The 18,945-nt window shown below is 42.2% G+C and overlaps 1 protein-coding gene across 1 annotated transcript in view; it reads right to left on the bottom strand.

Moving 5' to 3' along the window:
• The window catches only part of ATAD5 (ATPase family AAA domain containing 5), a 507,256-nt gene that overhangs the window by 20,296 nt on the left and 468,015 nt on the right, over positions 1–18,945 (bottom strand). The window contains exons 20-21 of the mRNA XM_053721398.1: positions 17,464–18,266; positions 7,546–7,704 (exon numbers count right to left, since the gene is read on the bottom strand). Of these exons, the coding sequence (XP_053577373.1) occupies positions 7,546–7,704; positions 17,464–18,266 (962 nt within the window). The remainder of the gene's footprint in view (positions 1–7,545; positions 7,705–17,463; positions 18,267–18,945) is intronic.

The following is an 18,945-nucleotide window of genomic DNA, read 5'->3' as shown; positions in this document are numbered from 1 at the left end:
GAACTTTATATAAAAGTGCCCAACCATAGCTTAGAGTGTCACAGAAAAACAGAATTTATGTTTACCTGATAAATTACTTTCTCCAACGGTGTGTCCGGTCCACGGCGTCATCCTTACTTGTGGGATATTCTCTTCCCCAACAGGAAATGGCAAAGAGCCCAGCAAAGCTGGTCACATGATCCCTCCTAGGCTCCGCCTACCCCAGTCATTCGACCGACGTTAAGGAGGAATATTTGCATAGGAGAAACCATATGGTACCGTGGTGACTGTAGTTAAAGAAAATAAATTATCAGACCTGATTAAAAAAACCAGGGCGGGCCGTGGACCGGACACACCGTTGGAGAAAGTAATTTATCAGGTAAACATAAATTCTGTTTTCTCCAACATAGGTGTGTCCGGTCCACGGCGTCATCCTTACTTGTGGGAACCAATACCAAAGCTTTAGGACACGGATGAAGGGAGGGAGCAAATCAGGTCACCTAAATGGAAGGCACCACGGCTTGCAAAACCTTTCTCCCAAAAATAGCCTCAGAAGAAGCAAAAGTATCAAACTTGTAAAATTTGGTAAAAGTGTGCAGTGAAGACCAAGTCGCTGCCCTACATATCTGATCAACAGAAGCCTCGTTCTTGAAGGCCCATGTGGAAGCCACAGCCCTAGTGGAATGAGCCGTGATTCTTTCGGGAGGCTGCCGTCCGGCAGTCTCGTAAGCCAATCTGATGATGCTTTTAATCCAAAAAGAGAGAGAGGTAGAAGTTGCTTTTTGACCTCTCCTTTTACCGGAATAAACAACAAACAAGGAAGATGTTTGTCTAAAATCCTTTGTAGCATCTAAATAGAATTTTAGAGCGCGAACAACATCCAGATTGTGCAACAAACGTTCCTTCTTTGACACTGGTTTCGGACACAGAGAAGGTACGATAATCTCCTGGTTAATGTTTTTGTTAGAAACAACTTTTGGAAGAAAACCAGGTTTAGTACGTAAAACCACCTTATCTGCATGGAACACCAGATAAGGAGGAGAACACTGCAGAGCAGATAATTCTGAAACTCTTCTAGCAGAAGAAATCGCAACTAAAAACAAAACTTTCCAAGATAATAACTTAATATCAACGGAATGTAAGGGTTCAAACGGAACCCCCTGAAGAACTGAAAGAACTAAGTTGAGACTCCAAGGAGGAGTCAAAGGTTTGTAAACAGGCTTAATTCTAACCAGAGCCTGAACAAAGGCTTGAACATCTGGCACAGCTGCCAGCTTTTTGTGAAGTAACACAGACAAGGCAGAAATCTGTCCCTTCAGGGAACTAGCAGATAATCCTTTTTCCAATCCTTCTTGAAGGAAGGATAGAATCTTAGGAATCTTAACCTTGTCCCAAGGGAATCCTTTAGATTCACACCAACAGATATATTTTTTCCAAATTTTGTGGTAAATCTTTCTAGTTACAGGCTTTCTGGCCTGAACAAGAGTATCGATAACAGAATCTGAGAACCCTCGCTTCGATAAGATCAAGCGTTCAATCTCCAAGCAGTCAGCTGGAGTGAAACCAGATTCGGATGTTCGAACGGACCCTGAACAAGAAGGTCTCGTCTCAAAGGTAGCTTCCAAGGTGGAGCCGATGACATATTCACCAGATCTGCATACCAAGTCCTGCGTGGCCACGCAGGAGCTATCAAGATCACAGACGCCCTCTCCTGATTGATCCTGGCTACCAGCCTGGGGATGAGAGGAAACGGCGGGAACACATAAGCTAGTTTGAAGGTCCAAGGTGCTACTAGTGCATCCACTAGAGCCGCCTTGGGATCCCTGGATCTGGACCCGTAGCAAGGAACTTTGAAGTTCTGACGAGAGGCCATCAGATCCATGTCTGGAATGCCCCACAGCTGAGTGACTTGGGCAAAGATTTCCGGATGGAGTTCCCACTCCCCCGGATGCAATGTCTGACGACTCAGAAAATCCGCTTCCCAATTTTCCACTCCTGGGATGTGGATAGCAGACAGGTGGCAGGAGTGAGACTCCGCCCATAGAATGATTTTGGTCACTTCTTCCATCGCTAGGGAACTCCTTGTTCCCCCCTGATGGTTGATGTACGCAACAGTTGTCATGTTGTCTGATTGAAACCGTATGAACTTGGCCCTCGCTAGCTGAGGCCAAGCCTTGAGAGCATTGAATATCGCTCTCAGTTCCAGAATATTTATCGGTAGAAGAGATTCTTCCCGAGACCAAAGACCCTGAGCTTTCAGGGATCCCCAGACCGCGCCCCAGCCCATCAGACTGGCGTCGGTCGTGACGATGACCCACTCCGGTCTGCGGAATGTCATCCCTTGTGACAGGTTGTCCAGGGACAGCCACCAACGGAGTGAGTCTCTGGTCCTCTGATTTACTTGTATCTTCGGAGACAAGTCTGTATAGTCCCCATTCCACTGACTGAGCATGCACAGTTGTAATGGTCTTAGATGAATGCGCGCAAAAGGAACTATGTCCATTGCCGCTACCATCAAACCGATCACTTCCATGCACTGCGCTATGGAAGGAAGAGGAACGGAATGAAGTATCCGACAAGAGTCTAGAAGTTTTGTTTTTCTGGCCTCTGTCAGAAAAATCCTCATTTCTAAGGAGTCTATTATTGTTCCCAAGAAGGGAACCCTTGTTGACGGAGATAGAGAACTCTTTTCCACGTTCACTTTCCATCCGTGAGATCTGAGAAAGGCCAGGACAATGTCCGTGTGAGCCTTTGCTTGAGGAAGGGACGACGCTTGAATCAGAATGTCGTCCAAGTAAGGTACTACAGCAATGCCCCTTGGTCTTAGCACAGCTAGAAGGGACCCTAGTACCTTTGTGAAAATCCTTGGAGCAGTGGCTAATCCGAAAGGAAGCGCCACGAACTGGTAATGCTTGTCCAGGAATGCGAACCTTAGGAACCGATGATGTTCCTTGTGGATAGGAATATGTAGATACGCATCCTTTAAATCCACCGTGGTCATGAATTGACCTTCCTGGATGGAAGGAAGAATAGTTCGAATGGTTTCCATCTTGAACGATGGAACCTTGAGAAACTTGTTTAAGATCTTGAGATCTAAGATTGGTCTGAACGTTCCCTCTTTTTTGGGAACTATGAACAGATTGGAGTAGAACCCCATCCCTTGTTCTCTTAATGGAACAGGATGAATCACTCCCATTTTTAACAGGTCTTCTACACAATGTAAGAATGCCTGTCTTTTTATGTGGTCTGAAGACAACTGAGACCTGTGGAACCTCCCCCTTGGGGGAAGCCCCTTGAATTCCAGAAGATAACCTTGGGAGACTATTTCTAGCGCCCAAGGATCCAGAACATCTCTTGCCCAAGCCTGAGCGAAGAGAGAGAGTCTGCCCCCCACCAGATCCGGTCCCGGATCGGGGGCCAACATTTCATGCTGTCTTGGTAGCAGTGGCAGGTTTCTTGGCCTGCTTTCCCTTGTTCCAGCCTTGCATTGGTCTCCAAGCTGGCTTGGCTTGAGAAGTATTACCCTCTTGCTTAGAGGACGTAGCACTTTGGGCTGGTCCGTTTCTACGAAAGGGACGAAAATTAGGTTTATTTTTTGCCTTGAAAGGCCGATCCTGAGGAAGGGCGTGGCCCTTACCCCCAGTGATATCAGAGATAATCTCTTTCAAGTCAGGGCCAAACAGCGTTTTCCCCTTGAAAGGAATGTTAAGTAGCTTGTTCTTGGAAGACGCATCAGCTGACCAAGATTTCAACCAAAGCGCTCTGGGCGCCACAATAGCAAACCCTGAATTCTTAGCCGCTAACCTAGCCAATTGCAAAGTGGCGTCTAGGGTGAAAGAATTAGCCAATTTGAGAGCATTGATTCTGTCCATAATCTCCTCATAAGGGGGAGAATCACTATCGACCGCCTTTATCAGCTCATCGAACCAGAAACATGCGGCTGTAGCTACAGGGACAATGCATGAAATAGGTTGTAGAAGGTAACCCTGCTGAACAAACATCTTTTTAAGTAAACCTTCTAATTTTTTATCCATAGGATCTTTGAAAGCACAACTATCCTCTATGGGTATAGTGGTGCGTTTGTTTAAAGTGGAAACCGCTCCCTCGACCTTGGGGACTGTCTGCCATAAGTCCTTTCTGGGGTCGACCATAGGAAACAATTTTTTAAATATGGGGGGAGGGACGAAAGGAATACCGGGCCTTTCCCATTCTTTATTAACAATGTCCGCCACCCGCTTGGGTATAGGAAAAGCTTCTGGGAGTCCCGGGACCTCTAGGAACTTGTCCATTTTACATAGTTTCTCTGGGATGACCAACTTGTCACAATCATCCAGAGTGGATAATACCTCCTTGAGCAGAATGCGGAGATGTTCCAACTTAAATTTAAACGTAATCACATCAGGTTCAGCTTGTTGAGAAATGTTCCCTGAATCAGTAATTTCTCCCTCAGACAAAACCTCCCTGGCCCCATCAGACTGGGTTAGGGGCCCTTCAGAACCATTATTATCAGCGTCGTCATGCTCTTCAGTATCTAAAACAGAGCAGTCACGCTTACGCTGGTAAGTGTTCATTTTGGCTAAAATGTTTTTGACAGAATTATCCATTACAGCCGTTAATTGTTGCATAGTAAGGAGTATTGGCGCGCTAGATGTACTAGGGGCCTCCTGAGTGGGCAAGACTCGTGTAGACGAAGGAGGGAATGATGCAGTACCATGCTTACTCCCCTCACTTGAGGAATCATCTTGGGCATCATTGTCATTGTCACATAAATCACATTTATTTAAATGAATAGGAATTCTGGCTTCCCCACATTCAGAACACAGTCTATCTGGTAGTTCAGACATGTTAAACAGGCATAAACTTGATAACAAAGTACAAAAAACGTTTTAAAACAAAACCGTTACTGTCACTTTAAATTTTAAACTGAACACACTTTATTACTGCAATTGCGAAAAAACATGAAGGAATTGTTCAAAATTCACCAAATTTTCACCACAGTGTCTTAAAGCCTTAAAAGTATTGCACACCAAATTTGGAAGCTTTAACCCTTAAAATAACGGAACCGGAGCCGTTTTTAACTTTAACCCCTTTACAGTCCCTGGTATCTGCTTTGCTGAGACCCAACCAAGCCCAAAGGGGAATACGATACCAAATGACGCCTTCAGAAAGTCTATTCTAAGTATCAGAGCTCCTCTCACATGCGACTGCATGTCATGCCTCTCAAAAACAAGTGCGCAACACCGGCGCGAAAATGAGGCTCTGCCTATGATTTGGGAAAGCCCCTAAATAATAAGGAGTCTAAAACAGTGCCTGCCGATATTATTATATCAAAATACCCAGATAAAATGATTCCTCAAGGCTAAATATGTGTTAATAATGAATCGATTTAGCCCAGAAAAAGTCTACAGTCTTAATAAGCCCTTGTGAAGCCCTTATTTACGATCTTTATAAACATGGCTTACCGGATCCCATAGGGAAAATGACAGCTTCCAGCATTACATCGTCTTGTTAGAATGTGTCATACCTCAAGCAGCAAGAGACTGCTCACTGTTCCCCCAACTGAAGTTAATTGCTCTCAACAGTCCTGTGTGGAACAGCCATGGATTTTAGACGGTTGCTAAAATCATTTTCCTCATACAAACAGAAATCTTCATCTCTTTTCTGTTTCTGAGTAAATAGTACATACCAGCACTATTTTAAAATAACAAACTCTTGATTGAATAATAAAAACTACAGTTAAACACTAAAAAACTCTAAGCCATCTCCGTGGAGATGTTGCCTGTACAACGGCAAAGAGAATGACTGGGGTAGGCGGAGCCTAGGAGGGATCATGTGACCAGCTTTGCTGGGCTCTTTGCCATTTCCTGTTGGGGAAGAGAATATCCCACAAGTAAGGATGACGCCGTGGACCGGACACACCTATGTTGGAGAAATAAGACTTACTTACCCCAGGTCACTCATCTACATGTAGTAGAAAGCCAAACCAGTACTGAAATGAGAATCAGTAGAGGTAATGGTATATATAAGAGTATATCGTCGATCTGAAAAGGGAGGTAAGAGATGAATCTCTACGACCGATAACAGAGAACCTATGAAATAGACCCCGTAGAAGGAGATCATTGAATTCAAATAGGCAATACTCTCCTCACATCCCTCTGACATTCACTGCACGCTGAGAGGAAAACCGGGCTCCAAGCTGCTGCGGAGCGCATATCAACGTAGAATCTAGCACAAACTTACTTCACCACCTCCATAGGAGGCAAAGTTTGTAAAACTGATTTGTGGGTGTGGTGAGGGGTGTATTTATAGGCATTTTGAGGTTTGGGAAACTTTGCCCCTCCTGGTAGGAATGTATATCCCATACGTCACTAGCTCATGGACTCTTGCTAATTACATGAAAGAAATAAAGATTTATCACCCTCAGCGAAAAAACGTTTTTACTATAAAACATGCAAACGGTTTTACACTAAGTAATATGAGTATTAACATGAATATTACCATTTTTTGCAAGCATGATCCCAGTTGCTGTTAAATCACTGTATCAGGCTTACCTCAAATATACCAGGCACTGTCAGCATTTTCTAGACCTTATCTCTCTCCCGTCCCCCCAACTGAAGTTTTCTTTACATACTCTTCAGTTATGTGTGAGAACAGCAATGGACCTTAGTTACAAACCGCTAAGATCATCAAACCTCCAGGCAGAATTCTTCGTCCAATTTCTGCCTGAGAGTAAAAACAGTACCGTTTAAAAATAACAAACTTTTGATTGAAGGTAAAAAAACTACACTAATTCACCACATCTCTCTTGATACTTCCTTTCTTGTCGAGAGCTGCAAGAGAATGACTAGGGGTGGCAGTTAGGGGAGGAGCTATATAGACAGCTCTGCTGTGGGTGTCCTCTTGCAGCTTCCTGTTGGGAAGGAGAATATCCCACAAGTAATGGATGAACCCGTGGACTGGATACACCTTTACAAGAGAAATGTATGTTTAAACACGCCTACTTTATTCTACACAATCAACTTATTTTTACTGTAGAATGTAAGAAAATATATATTTTGTAGTAATTGGTGTATACGTGATAAGGTATAAAAGCCTGTGCAGAAGAGCTTTCTATCATACATCACTTTACCATCTCTACTGTAGATGTCTCACCGTCAGCTGTATTTGAATATGCTATTTACGTTAACCTGTTATTTGCCATTCAAGAAAAAATCTAATAAAAGTATTAACTTATATTTTTGAATATGGGAAGTTCCTGTAACACTGTCCCTTTAATGCTGTGTTTAACCCCTGCAAAGCAGAGCATAGCTGGCCCTGGAGAAGAAACTATCGCTGATCCAATTAGCAGCACTAGTCACACAGCTGAGTAATTCAACAATTACTGCTCGGGACCAGCAGTAAGAGTCCCAAGCGGTACTTCTAATGTGTGTGTAACCCCTTTGGGGAGTTAAACCCATAGCATTAAAGGGTCGCTAGTTGGAAAATGACATTCTATAACAAATTAAAGCAAATAATTTGACTATAATGTCCCTTTAAAACGTTAAAATAAAGACAATAAAAACTTACCTTCGCTTTGTCTTTCCTTGTTCTTTCAACTTCTCTAACTTACAAATAGCACGTAGGGCAGGTAGATATTCAGTGACATTTGCCGGTCTGTTTCCCAAATTGATAAAGGACCGGTTTGATAATACTGTTCTAACTAGAGAGAGCCGCTTCTCTGCAGTACTGCAACAAGAAGAGGAGAAAATTAATTTAGGATATTAGCTTGCAAATACTACATTGTAAAGAAAAGGTTGACAAATTTAGTCAGAAAACAAACAGAAAATATTAAGAAACCAGACAATCGTTTCACTTAGCTATGAGATACATCATGTTTGCTTTTAAAAACAGCATTTATTACTTAACCAATAAATTCCTTTTCTCACACACTAAATATAATTATTGGTATAAAAAAAAAACTGAAAAAGAAAAAAAGCAAAGTAGCAACAGGACAGTTTATTTTATAAAAATGAAGCTACGTTTCTTGAAATAGCATCATATGAAGTCTCTTTCGTCCTTTTTTTATCATCTCTGACACTGCCAGTCTAACTCCCCCTTTTGATTGGCTGCATGGGAACAAACTCTAGCATGAAGAGGAAAGGGATATACACTCACTAGCCACTTTATTAGGTATTATTGCTTGGTAACACTAATTGCTAATCAACCAATCACATGGCACAAACTCAATGCATTTAGGCATCTAGACATGGTGAAGTTCAGACCGAGCATCAGAATGGGAAAGGGGATTTAAGTGACTTTGAACGTGGCATGGTTGTTGGTGCCAGACGGGCTGGTCTGAGTATTTAAAAAGCTGCTGATCTACTGGGATTTTTTGCACAACCAAATTATACTTAAAGGGACACTGAACCCAAATTTTTTCTTTTGTAATTTAGAAAGAGCATGCAATTTTAAGCAACTTTCTAATTTACTCCTATTATCAATTTTTCTTCGTTCTCTTGCTATCATTATTTGAAAAAGAAAACATCTAAGTTTTTTTTTTGGTTTCAGTACTCTGGACAGCACTTTTTTATTGGTGGATGAATTTATCCACCAATCAGCAAGGACAACCCAGGTTTTTCACCAAAAATGGGCCGGCATCTAAACTTACATTCTTGCATTTCAAATAAAGATACCAAGTGAATGAAGAAAATTTGATAATAGGAGTAAATTAGAAAGTTGCTTAAAATTTCATGCTCAATCTGAATCACAAAATATTTTTTTTGGGTACAGTGTCCCTTTAACGGATAATTTAATTTCCTTCTGTATGAGGAGAGTCCACGGCATCACTGTTAGGAATACTGAACCTGGCCACCAGGAGGAGGCAAAGACACCCCAGCCAAAGGCTTAAATACTTACCCCACTTCCCTCATATCCCAGTCATTCTGCCAAGAGAACAAGGAACAGTAGGAGAAATATCAGGGTAAAAATGGTGCCTGAAGAGAAAAACAAATTTTGGTCCATCCATCCGAGTATACGTGCAGGGAGCGTGGACTCTCCTCATACAGAAGGAAATGAAATCATCAGGTAAGCATAACTTATGTTTTCCTTTTTAATATGAGGAGAGTCCACAGCATCACTCCTTACAGTTGGGAAAACTATACCCAAGCTCTAGAAAACACTGAATGATAACGGGAGGGGCGGGCCCTAATCTGAGGGCACCACAGCCTGTAAAACCTCTCCCAAAAGCTGCTTCGGTCGAAGCAAAAACGTCAAACTTGTAGAATTTTGAAAAAGTATGTAAGGAGGACCAGGTAGCTGCCTTAAAAATCTGATCCATAGAGGCCTCGTTCTTAAAGGCCCAATTGGAAGCGACTGCTCTAGTGGAATGAGCCGTAATCCTTTGAAGAGGTCTTAGTCCCGCTGACTCGTAAGCTAAGCGTATAACACTCCTCAACCAAAAAGATAAGGAAGTCGAAGAAGCCTTCAGACTCTTACGCTTCCCAGAGTAGATAACAACAAACAAGGAAGAAGTTTACCTAAAATCCTTAGTAGCTAAAACTTCAAAGCTCGAACCACATCCAGATTATGAAGTAAATGTTACTTCGAAAGAGGAGGATTAGGACATAAGGAAGGAACCACAATCTCCTGATTGATGTTACGATCAGACACCACCTTAGGGAGAAAACCCAAGTGGGTACGTAGGACAGCCTTATCAGTGTGTAACCACCAGATAAGGAGGCTCACATTGCAAGGCAGCTATTTCAGAAACTCTGCGTGCCAATGCAATAGCCAACAGAAAAAGAACCTTCCAGGACAACAATTTGATGTCAACAGAATGCATAGGCTCACACGGAGCCCGCTGAAAAAACTTAACAAGATACAAACTCCAAGGTGGAGCATTAGATCTAAACACCGGTCTGATCCTAATCAGAGTCTTGACAAAAGATTGCACGTTAGGGAGCTCTGCGAGCCTCTTGTGCAGCAAAACAGAAAAGGCTGAAATCTGTCCCTTCAGGGAACTTGCAGAAAAGCCCTTCTCCAGACCTTCCCCGAGAAAGGAAAGTATCCTGGTGGCCTTAACCTTATTCCAGGCTAAACCAAGCTCTTCACACCAGAATAAGTAAGCTCTCCACACCTTATGATAGATGTGACGAGTAACAGGCTTACGAAACTGAATGAGAGTATCAATAACCCTCTCAGAGAAACTTCTCTTGGCTAGGACTAAGCGTTCAATCTCCACACAGTCAGCCTCAGAGAATCTAGATTTTGATGAACAAAAGAACCCTGTTACAGCAGATCCCTGCGACAAGGTAACTACCACAGAGGAGCTGAGGACATCCCCACCAGGTCCGTGAGCCACATCCTTCACAGCCACGATGGAGCAATCAGTATCACTGATGCCTGCTCCTGCTTGATGCGGGCCACTACACGAGGAAGAAGTGGTAACGGCGGGAAATTGTAAATTAGATGGAACCTCCAAAACACTAATGCATCTATTAGCTCCGCTTGAGGATCCCTGCACCCCAAAAATACGGGCGGGGAGCTATGGACTCTTTCCATCTGAAGAAAAGAAAATCAACAGGTAAGCATAATTTAAGTTTTTCTTCATAAATGGAAATAGTCCACAGCTGCATTCATTACTTTTGGGAAAATACCCAAGCTATAAAGGACACAGAATGCACAAATGGGAGAGTACAAGAGGCAGCCCATTCTGAGGGCACCAGGCCTGAAAACCCCTACCCAACAAAATCCGGCTTTGTCCGAAGCCGAGAAAAACTTAGAAAAAAGGAAAAGGCCCAAGGACACTAACCCGCAGATAGTCCACAGCCTTGCTAGAGACACTGAGTCAACAGCCTCCAAGAGACACCGTCGCCCAAACAATACACCCCTTACTAAAGAAAGAGAACAAACTACCGTATTCTTCCACAAAGAAGAAAAGGCACAGAGAAAACATGATTGTACTTGTACCTGGCACCTGGAACAGAGAAAAGAGCAATAGATCCGTAGGAAGACCTGTCACAGCTCTCTTATACAGTCTCTACGTAGAGAGATCAAATTCCAACAGGTGGAACAGAGCCCACAGAGCAGTAGATGCTGCCCCTTACAGAAATAAGCCACCTGATCCAACCTCCTACACACAGGGCAGGACAAAGACCCTCCAGAGAGAGGAAACCCCAGCTCATAAGGAAGACCAACTAACCCCTCAAAAGGGAAGGGCACAGATAAGAACAGCGTACATGTCCACAAGACATGAAGCCATAGTATGATCAAAACACGGACCGAATGAAAAATCTTCCAGGCACCACTGTTGACCCCACAGAGAAAAAACTCCCCATAGAGGAGCACACTCCGTCCAAAGAACAAGTCAGGCCTTAAAGTTTATAACCAGTACCCGAAGGTGGATGTGAACTCTGGCCTTCCTGCTTGAAAGCCCAGTGAGCTAGCCTGAAAAAAACTGGGTCGTCCTGAAACAGTCCACAGGATCATAAGTCTCCAGACATCCAAGAAGGATCTAAGACAAGAACCCTGGACCCAGAATCATCCTAGAACGAACGACACCCTCAGGGAACACAAGATACCCCATCTGAAGCAATCAGACCTCACAGGGGATGAGAACTGGGAAACCCAGTGAACGGGTACAGGACTCACTCGTAATTCTCAGCCCAAAGGGATGAGAACACCCTTAGCTGTCAACACCTCCCCCAGCAAGGTACTAGGCCGCGACAAAGTCACGCAATTTCTCTAGAGCCCAAAGGCCCCAAGGGCAATACTAAGGTAAATGAGAACGAGAACAGTCACCCGAGAGTAGAAAGAAAGGTTAGTCTCCATAATCCTTTCAGATTAACGTTCCATAGGACCACACCCAAGGGAGAAGAATGCAAATCATCCAGAACCCTGGCAGAAAAACATCCCCTAAGCAAAAAGCTTGGAAAAAGACAACACCTCCTATCGCCCCTGATATGGAGACGACTAACTCCCGAAGGAAGACAGAGCCTCACGGCCTTCACTTCCTAATTAAGCGGCCAAAGCCGCCAGAAAAACCAAACGAAGTCCAGAAAGTCTCGACCCAAAGGAAGAGAACCTCTAAAAGGAACAAGTCCTAAAAGGTCACTTTCAAATAGACCATGAAAGGCAAAACCGTAAGAATATGAAGGACCTAAATCCTCCAAGCCTCCAACCCAGAACAGAAACGACTGAGCATGTCGCCACAGATCTCAACGGAGTCCCGGCCCACTAGATTGAAAGGCGAATGAAAACTGAACCAATCCCCCATGACCCTAAGCAACCACGGACCCTCAAGTCCTCTCAGGATGCTAGTTGAAGCTTGTAAAATAAAACAAGAAAACACCACATATCATATTGTGATCACTAGGCACCCTCACCAGACATAAAAAGATGCCACGTGTTTGAACTAGGCCTCAAAGACAGAAGGATTTGTACCCAGTCAGGAGCAGCCTGAAACCAAGGGCTCCAGCACTATCAAGGACACAGAGTCTCCCCGATGATGGAGGGATAAAGAACAGTCAGACAGACTTTTGTAAACAGTGTGACCACAAAATCGCGAGTATCAATTCCAGAGAAGAAAGTTCCCAAAGGAAATGTCACACCACAACATGAGCTTTAGACTAAATAAAAATCATCATCACCGGATGAAAATAAAAGATAAGGCAACCCGTAGGTTATTGCCCTGGAAGAATGGGCAGACCCACAGGACCAGCCCAACAGGGGTCCGAGACTTCCAAGCTCAGAACTGGAAAAGGATACACAAATAAATAAATAAATAAGACTTTAAGAAGATTACTTCACCCCCTTATCTCTATGTATGCAAGCCAGTCGAAGAATAAAACTGAGAATCCCCAGACTCATTAAGAGTGGGATCCTCTAGCAACACCAAAAACGTGCCTTAGTAGTCTATAACGAAAGGCGCAACATACCTCCGCCGAGACAAAAAGAAACACCAGCCCCGAAGGTTGACCCGAGGCATCAGGGGAAGTTGCTCCCACGTATGGCTTAACTGGACCAGGCGATCCCATGCCTGACGAGCCCCGGTTAACTAAACACGGACAATATCGTAAGCACACTCCCGGGAGGTGCAGATGCGCATGCGCCAGCGCCAAAGATATGGCCATGCGGAACCGTGTCGTAACCTCCAGTGGGAACAGGCCACACTCCCTAGAAAGGATAAGTAGCATTTCGGTTACCTGCATGCGTAGTAAGAGTTGGTGGTAGGGATCTCGTCTCATGAGAATTAGAATCCCCAGAAGTGGATGGCTCAGTGGGCACCCGATTCCCTGATCCGGAGGAACAGAGCACTCTAAAACAGCATTCGGAACATAACTGATGGGCGCATGTATCACCTGGGCCAATTCATATTCTTCGCAAGAAGTAGTGTGAATCAGAGACATCCGTCTCCAAGATTCCTCCATAACTGGGACACTGCCACCTCCAGAGAACCAGACACCAGCGGACCAGGATCTCTCCGTCACCACGCGGGCAGGAAAGTGGAAATGGAGTCACAAGGTAAACCGTGCAGTCCATGCAAAAGCACGCCAGACCAAAAAAGCCGCGTCACTAGACATAGGCCAGTATGTTCCAAAATAGCCATGAGCCGAATAAACACTACACAGTAGCAGACAGAATCACATAAACATGATTATAAACCCCCCTTGATTCCTAGATACAAAAAGGAGCCTCACTGAGACCAATGTTAAATTTACCCCCGAAAGGTTGTAGCCCCTCTCGGATAAACAGATGAAATTACAATACATCCATGATGAAAGTAAAATGAAACAATCTTAACGGAATCTACGCCGTGGAACAGGAACACGGCCCTTCAAGTGTGACAGATAGTAGCGTCACGTCTGCCATGGACTTGAGAGAAAAAAGCAGACAGCGAAACTCGTCAACGCTAATTGCTTGTGGAGCTGTTAATATGAGTCGGGATGGTTTTGCAGAAAGACTCTCCCTGCATCTCTGGACTCTCACCCATGCTCTCACTGAGAGGCTGACAGGACTACTTAAAACTCCAGTCCCATGCCGAAGAGTACTACCCTCCATAAGAGACTATAGAAAACTTCTGACAAGTCTCTGCCAACCTCCTAGGACGAAAGGCAAAGAATGACTGGGGGATGAAGGAAGTGAGAGGAGTATTTAAGCCTTTGGCGTGTCTTTGCCTCCTCCTGGTGGCCAGGTTCTGAAGTGCCAAAAGTAATGAATTTCAGCTGTGGGCTCTTTCCATTTAAGAAGAAAATATAGTTATCTAAAAACTCTTTAGTTTATTCCTATCCACTAAACATTGTATAATCATCTTCAGGCACCCTGCATATAGGAATATTAATTAGATAGGTATTGTGTTAATATTTTTACAAACTAGTCACATTTTGTAGCAAATTTTGTTTAAGCAATTGAATATTGCTACATCTGATGGAGATTATTAACATAGTAGGTAAATCGCAATAACTGTCCCCTTTTTTTCTATCTTCAAGATTAAATTGTGATCAACAATGGTATATGTGTATTCATTACTTGTTACTTAAGGAAGTAATAGGATTATTAATTATGTGAACAGATAAGTTTGCTTTATACTTTGGTGTATGTTTAGGGTGATATGATTACACACCCTTACAAAACACCTATATTTTTATATTTAAATAGTTATCCTAATCCCTTTGTTTTATTGCAATTTATATTTAGTATTAGCTTTCTAGGATTATTCCAGTAGTTATATAACTTCTACCTATGATTTACCACACTATAATAAATATTTGTATAATTGCTAATAAGGGCTATGGACAATTGTGACTATACTAATAGTATACTCCTGATAGAGAAGTAGGAAATGTTAAGTCGCCGCAACTGGCAGTGGAGCAAACCGCTGCAATCACCAGCCACCTCATGCACTTCCCTCAGGAGACCGGAGTTGAAAGCACATCAGAGAGCCTTATTGGTGCAAAAATACGCCCTGCCTCCCACCCAGTACTAAGATGTGCCGCGCAATGCCAGTCCTCAGCGCAACTAGCTATTCAATACACGCTGGAGCTGAGTCAGGTACTTACCCCCACTCAAGGTCATCTCACCTATGCTGTCTTTTCATGCCTTTCCTGACAGACAGAGACGTACAGGTGTGAGGAGGAGTGCAATCTCTTACCAAATAAGGGGAGGCAAAGATACTACCCTGCGACACCCATGGTTAGTTTGTGACTAAACGCCAAAAAGGAGAATAGGAACCTGCACAAACCACATCCTCCTAAACCCCTTCTCTTCCAATGAAGGAGTACAGCTTAAAAGTAAATCAGCAACATCTAAATCCACGCCTAGTTAAAAAAACCTCTGGTGTAGGGTGTTCCTTGCCTCCTCATGGTGGCCAAGTGAATTTCTGAAAGCAAGGACCGTGGACTCTCACTACCATTAGAAAGAAATATCTATCTTAAGGTTAAGTAAGCACTCTCTGCTTCAATTTAAGAATCATTCGAAAAGAAAGTCTTGCAAAAACATTGAGTTGATAAAACTTTTGGTACGTATATAAGGTAGACAAAGCAACTATATTGCATCATGAAAAAAACTGATGAAAAAGTGCCTTTGTTGCGCTGCTGCTTCACTGCTTTGCTAAGCGACTGACAGCCCACAGCACTGCTAATTTTTTCAATGATGTGACATTTCCATCTCATAGCTAATAGCTATGCGGCCCAATTGGCATAATGCTGTAGGCACGAACGGCTATTGGGTAGGAGGTGGAAATGTCACCTCATTAAAAAAAATTAGCAATGCTGTGGCCGACATAGCAGCTAGGCTTAGCAGTGAAGCCGCGGTAAAATAAAGGTACCTTTCATGTTTGTTTGTTTTTTTAACTGATGAATGAAGGTGGCCTTTATTTTTAGTGATGGTAAATCCATCCATTTTTGATACACTAGGATTTATCATCACTTAAATGAGCATCACAAATCCTGTCAATTCTTGCATGCCTCAGAAGTATGAGAGAGAAAACCCTATGCATAGACGAATAACCTCGGGACTATATGGGTAAGGGGCCCTGAAAAGTCTGACAATTCCTGGTATATAGTGGAATAAAAAAAATGTATAAAGTTTAGGAATAGCTATAAAAGGAAAGATTTAGAGTGGGGAGCACACGTCATCAGGAGCAAATCGCATGACTTCAAGAAGACAAGGCAATCCTCTAAATGTACCCTATCATGTAGCAGATTGAATCTCCCCATCTTCAATATTAGCTGCTTATAAATAGCACAAGATCTAACGCTATACCCTCGAAAACCACCCTCTACTGACATAAGTATTCTGCTCCCCTTAGAATTAAAGGAAAGGCTTGTGCAGAAAGGTGGACATTGTATTTAAAGAACCATTAAATACAGTAGCGTTGCATAAACAAAGTGTATAATATAGAAACAACACAATAGAACTTACTATGAATTTTAAAAAAGCTGCATTATTTTCTGACAAATTCCAAAATTTACTTAAAGGGACAGTCTACTTAAAAATTTGTTTTGTTTAAAAAGATAATCCCTTTATTACCCATTCCCCAGTTTTGCATAAACACGGTTATATTAATATACTTTTTACCTCTGTGATTACCTTGTATCTAAGCCTCTGCAGACTACCACTTATCTCAGTTCATTTGGCAGACTTGTATTTTAGCCAATCAGTGCCCTTACATAAATAAATCCACTGGAGTGAGCACAATGTTATCTATATGGAACATGAACTAGCACTGTCAAAATGCACTGTGATAAGAGGTGACCTTCAACGGCTTAGAAATAATTTGCATATGAGCCTACCTAGGTTTAGCTTTCAACAAAGAATCCCAAGAGAAGAAAGAAATAATAAAAGTAAATTGGAAAGTTGTTAAAAATCGCATGCCCTACCTGAATCATAAAAGTTTAACTTGTACTTTACTGTCCCTTTAAATGTGTTGCCCCCCCATATCATGTGACAGCCATCAGCCAATAACAGACTGATCCGTATTTACTGTGAACTCTTGCCCATGCTCAGAAAGTAAGCATATATAAACTATATAAAAAAACACTGCCCAATTTGACAATGGAAATAAAAATGGAAAGTGTCCTAAATGCTCTAACTAAATGATCAAAGTCTAATTTTGACTTAAGTGTCCCTTTAATGAATGTTGTACTGAGAGGCGTCAAAATACCAGCATTAAAATAATAATAAAAAATTATGGCTTAGATATAGCATTTTCCTCATTTACTTCCATTATCATTTTTACGTTCTATTGATATAGTTTTGTTGTAACCATAGGTAGGCTCAAGAGCTGCAATACACTATTAAGAGATTTAGTGGATAATTGGTGGATACACACATGCCTCTTGTCATTGGCTCACCACATGTGTTCAGCTAGGTCCCAATAATGCATTGCTACTTAGGAGCAAACTATCTAGTTAAAACACAGTTATATGCAAGTTGTAGTGCAATAATAAAATACTCTTTCATGCACAGTTTTGCACTTTTATGAACAAAAACAATATTGTAGCTTACATTGAAAAAGGGGAGGACTGCTCAAATAATAGCTCATCTCTGTGTTTAGAAACTTGTATTGTAAGCTCCTCAGTTGGTTCAGAATCTTTGCACAAGTCCAAAGTAGTGTTTATAGCTTTTAAAAAATTGGAACATTTTTTGAAAGCAAAAGCTTCTATGCCCGCTTTCACTTCACAACAACTGTGTGCGCTCCACCAGTCATTGCTTTCTACTCGACGCCCATCACAAAGGCCATTTTTTATTTTACTTTCTGTCCAGTTGTAATTTTCATATCTGTAAAAATGATCTTTGTCCCAGTTGTCAGTGTATGTACAACAATCTAAATAAGACATATTATCCACAAACTCTGCAATTGTGTTGAGTGACTGAAAAACTTGATTAGAAGACTTCTGTTCTGCAGACGTAAGTTTTCTCTTTTTCAATGAGAGTGGTGTTTTTTTGTGTATTTTGTTTTCTTCATGCAATCTTTGGGTTGTATTTGTACATGGCAAACTCAGGAACTCCTCTGCAGAATTACAGTCGCTTTCAAATAAATCACTGTCATTCAAAAGAAGCATTTTTTTCCTGCGTTTCATTTGTGCAGATATTTTTATAGGACTTTCCTCAAGGGTATTTTCTATTTGAGTGGTTAATAAAACGGAGTCCAAATTCTCTGGTAAAGTGCTTTTCTTTGGCTCTAAAAATCGTATGGATAAAGGTAGAAGGAATTCTAAATTGCTTGATACAAAATCTACTTTCTTCCTTTGAAACTCTGAAAGCAGCAGCACAATCTTACTCCAGTCTTCAGCCTGAGAGATTTTACACTACAAAAAAAAAAACACTGATCAGAATAATTATCTTATAAACATCTACACAATTTTATACATACACGATGCACAGAATAATTTAGGATGCAACATAAAAATATAAAGTGAATTATATATCTTAAAAGGGACCGGAAAGTCAAAAACATAATTTATGCTTACCTGATAAATTTATTTCTCTTGTGGTGTATCCAGTCCACGGATCATCCATTACTTGTGGGATATTCTCCTTCCCAACAGGAAGTTGCAAGAGCATCACCCACAGCAGAGCTGCTATATAGCTCCTCCCCTAAATGCCATATCCAGTCATTCGACCGAAAACAAGCAGAGAAAGGAGAAACCATAGGGTGCAGTGGTGACTGTAGTTTAAAATTAAAAAATACCTGCCTTAAAATGACAGGGCAGGCCGTGGACTGGATACACCACAAGAGAAATAAATTTATCAGGTAAGCATAAATTATGTTTTCTCTTGTAAGGTGTATCCAGTCCACGGTTCATCCATTACTTGTGGGATACCAATACCAAAGCTAAAGTACACGGATGATGGGAGGGACAAGGCAGGATTAAGCGGAAGGAACCACTGCATGAAGAACCTTTCTCCCAAACACAGCCTCCGAAGAAGCAAAAGTATCAAATTTGTAAAATTTTGAAAAAGTGTGAAGCGAAGACCAAGTCGCCG

The sequence above is a fragment of the Bombina bombina genome, chromosome 1 (assembly GCF_027579735.1).
Source record: "Bombina bombina isolate aBomBom1 chromosome 1, aBomBom1.pri, whole genome shotgun sequence".
In the NCBI taxonomy this organism is placed as follows: Eukaryota; Metazoa; Chordata; class Amphibia; order Anura; family Bombinatoridae; genus Bombina; species Bombina bombina.
Note: the sequence above shows the minus strand (reverse complement) of the source record. Positions and strands in the feature narration are given on the sequence as shown.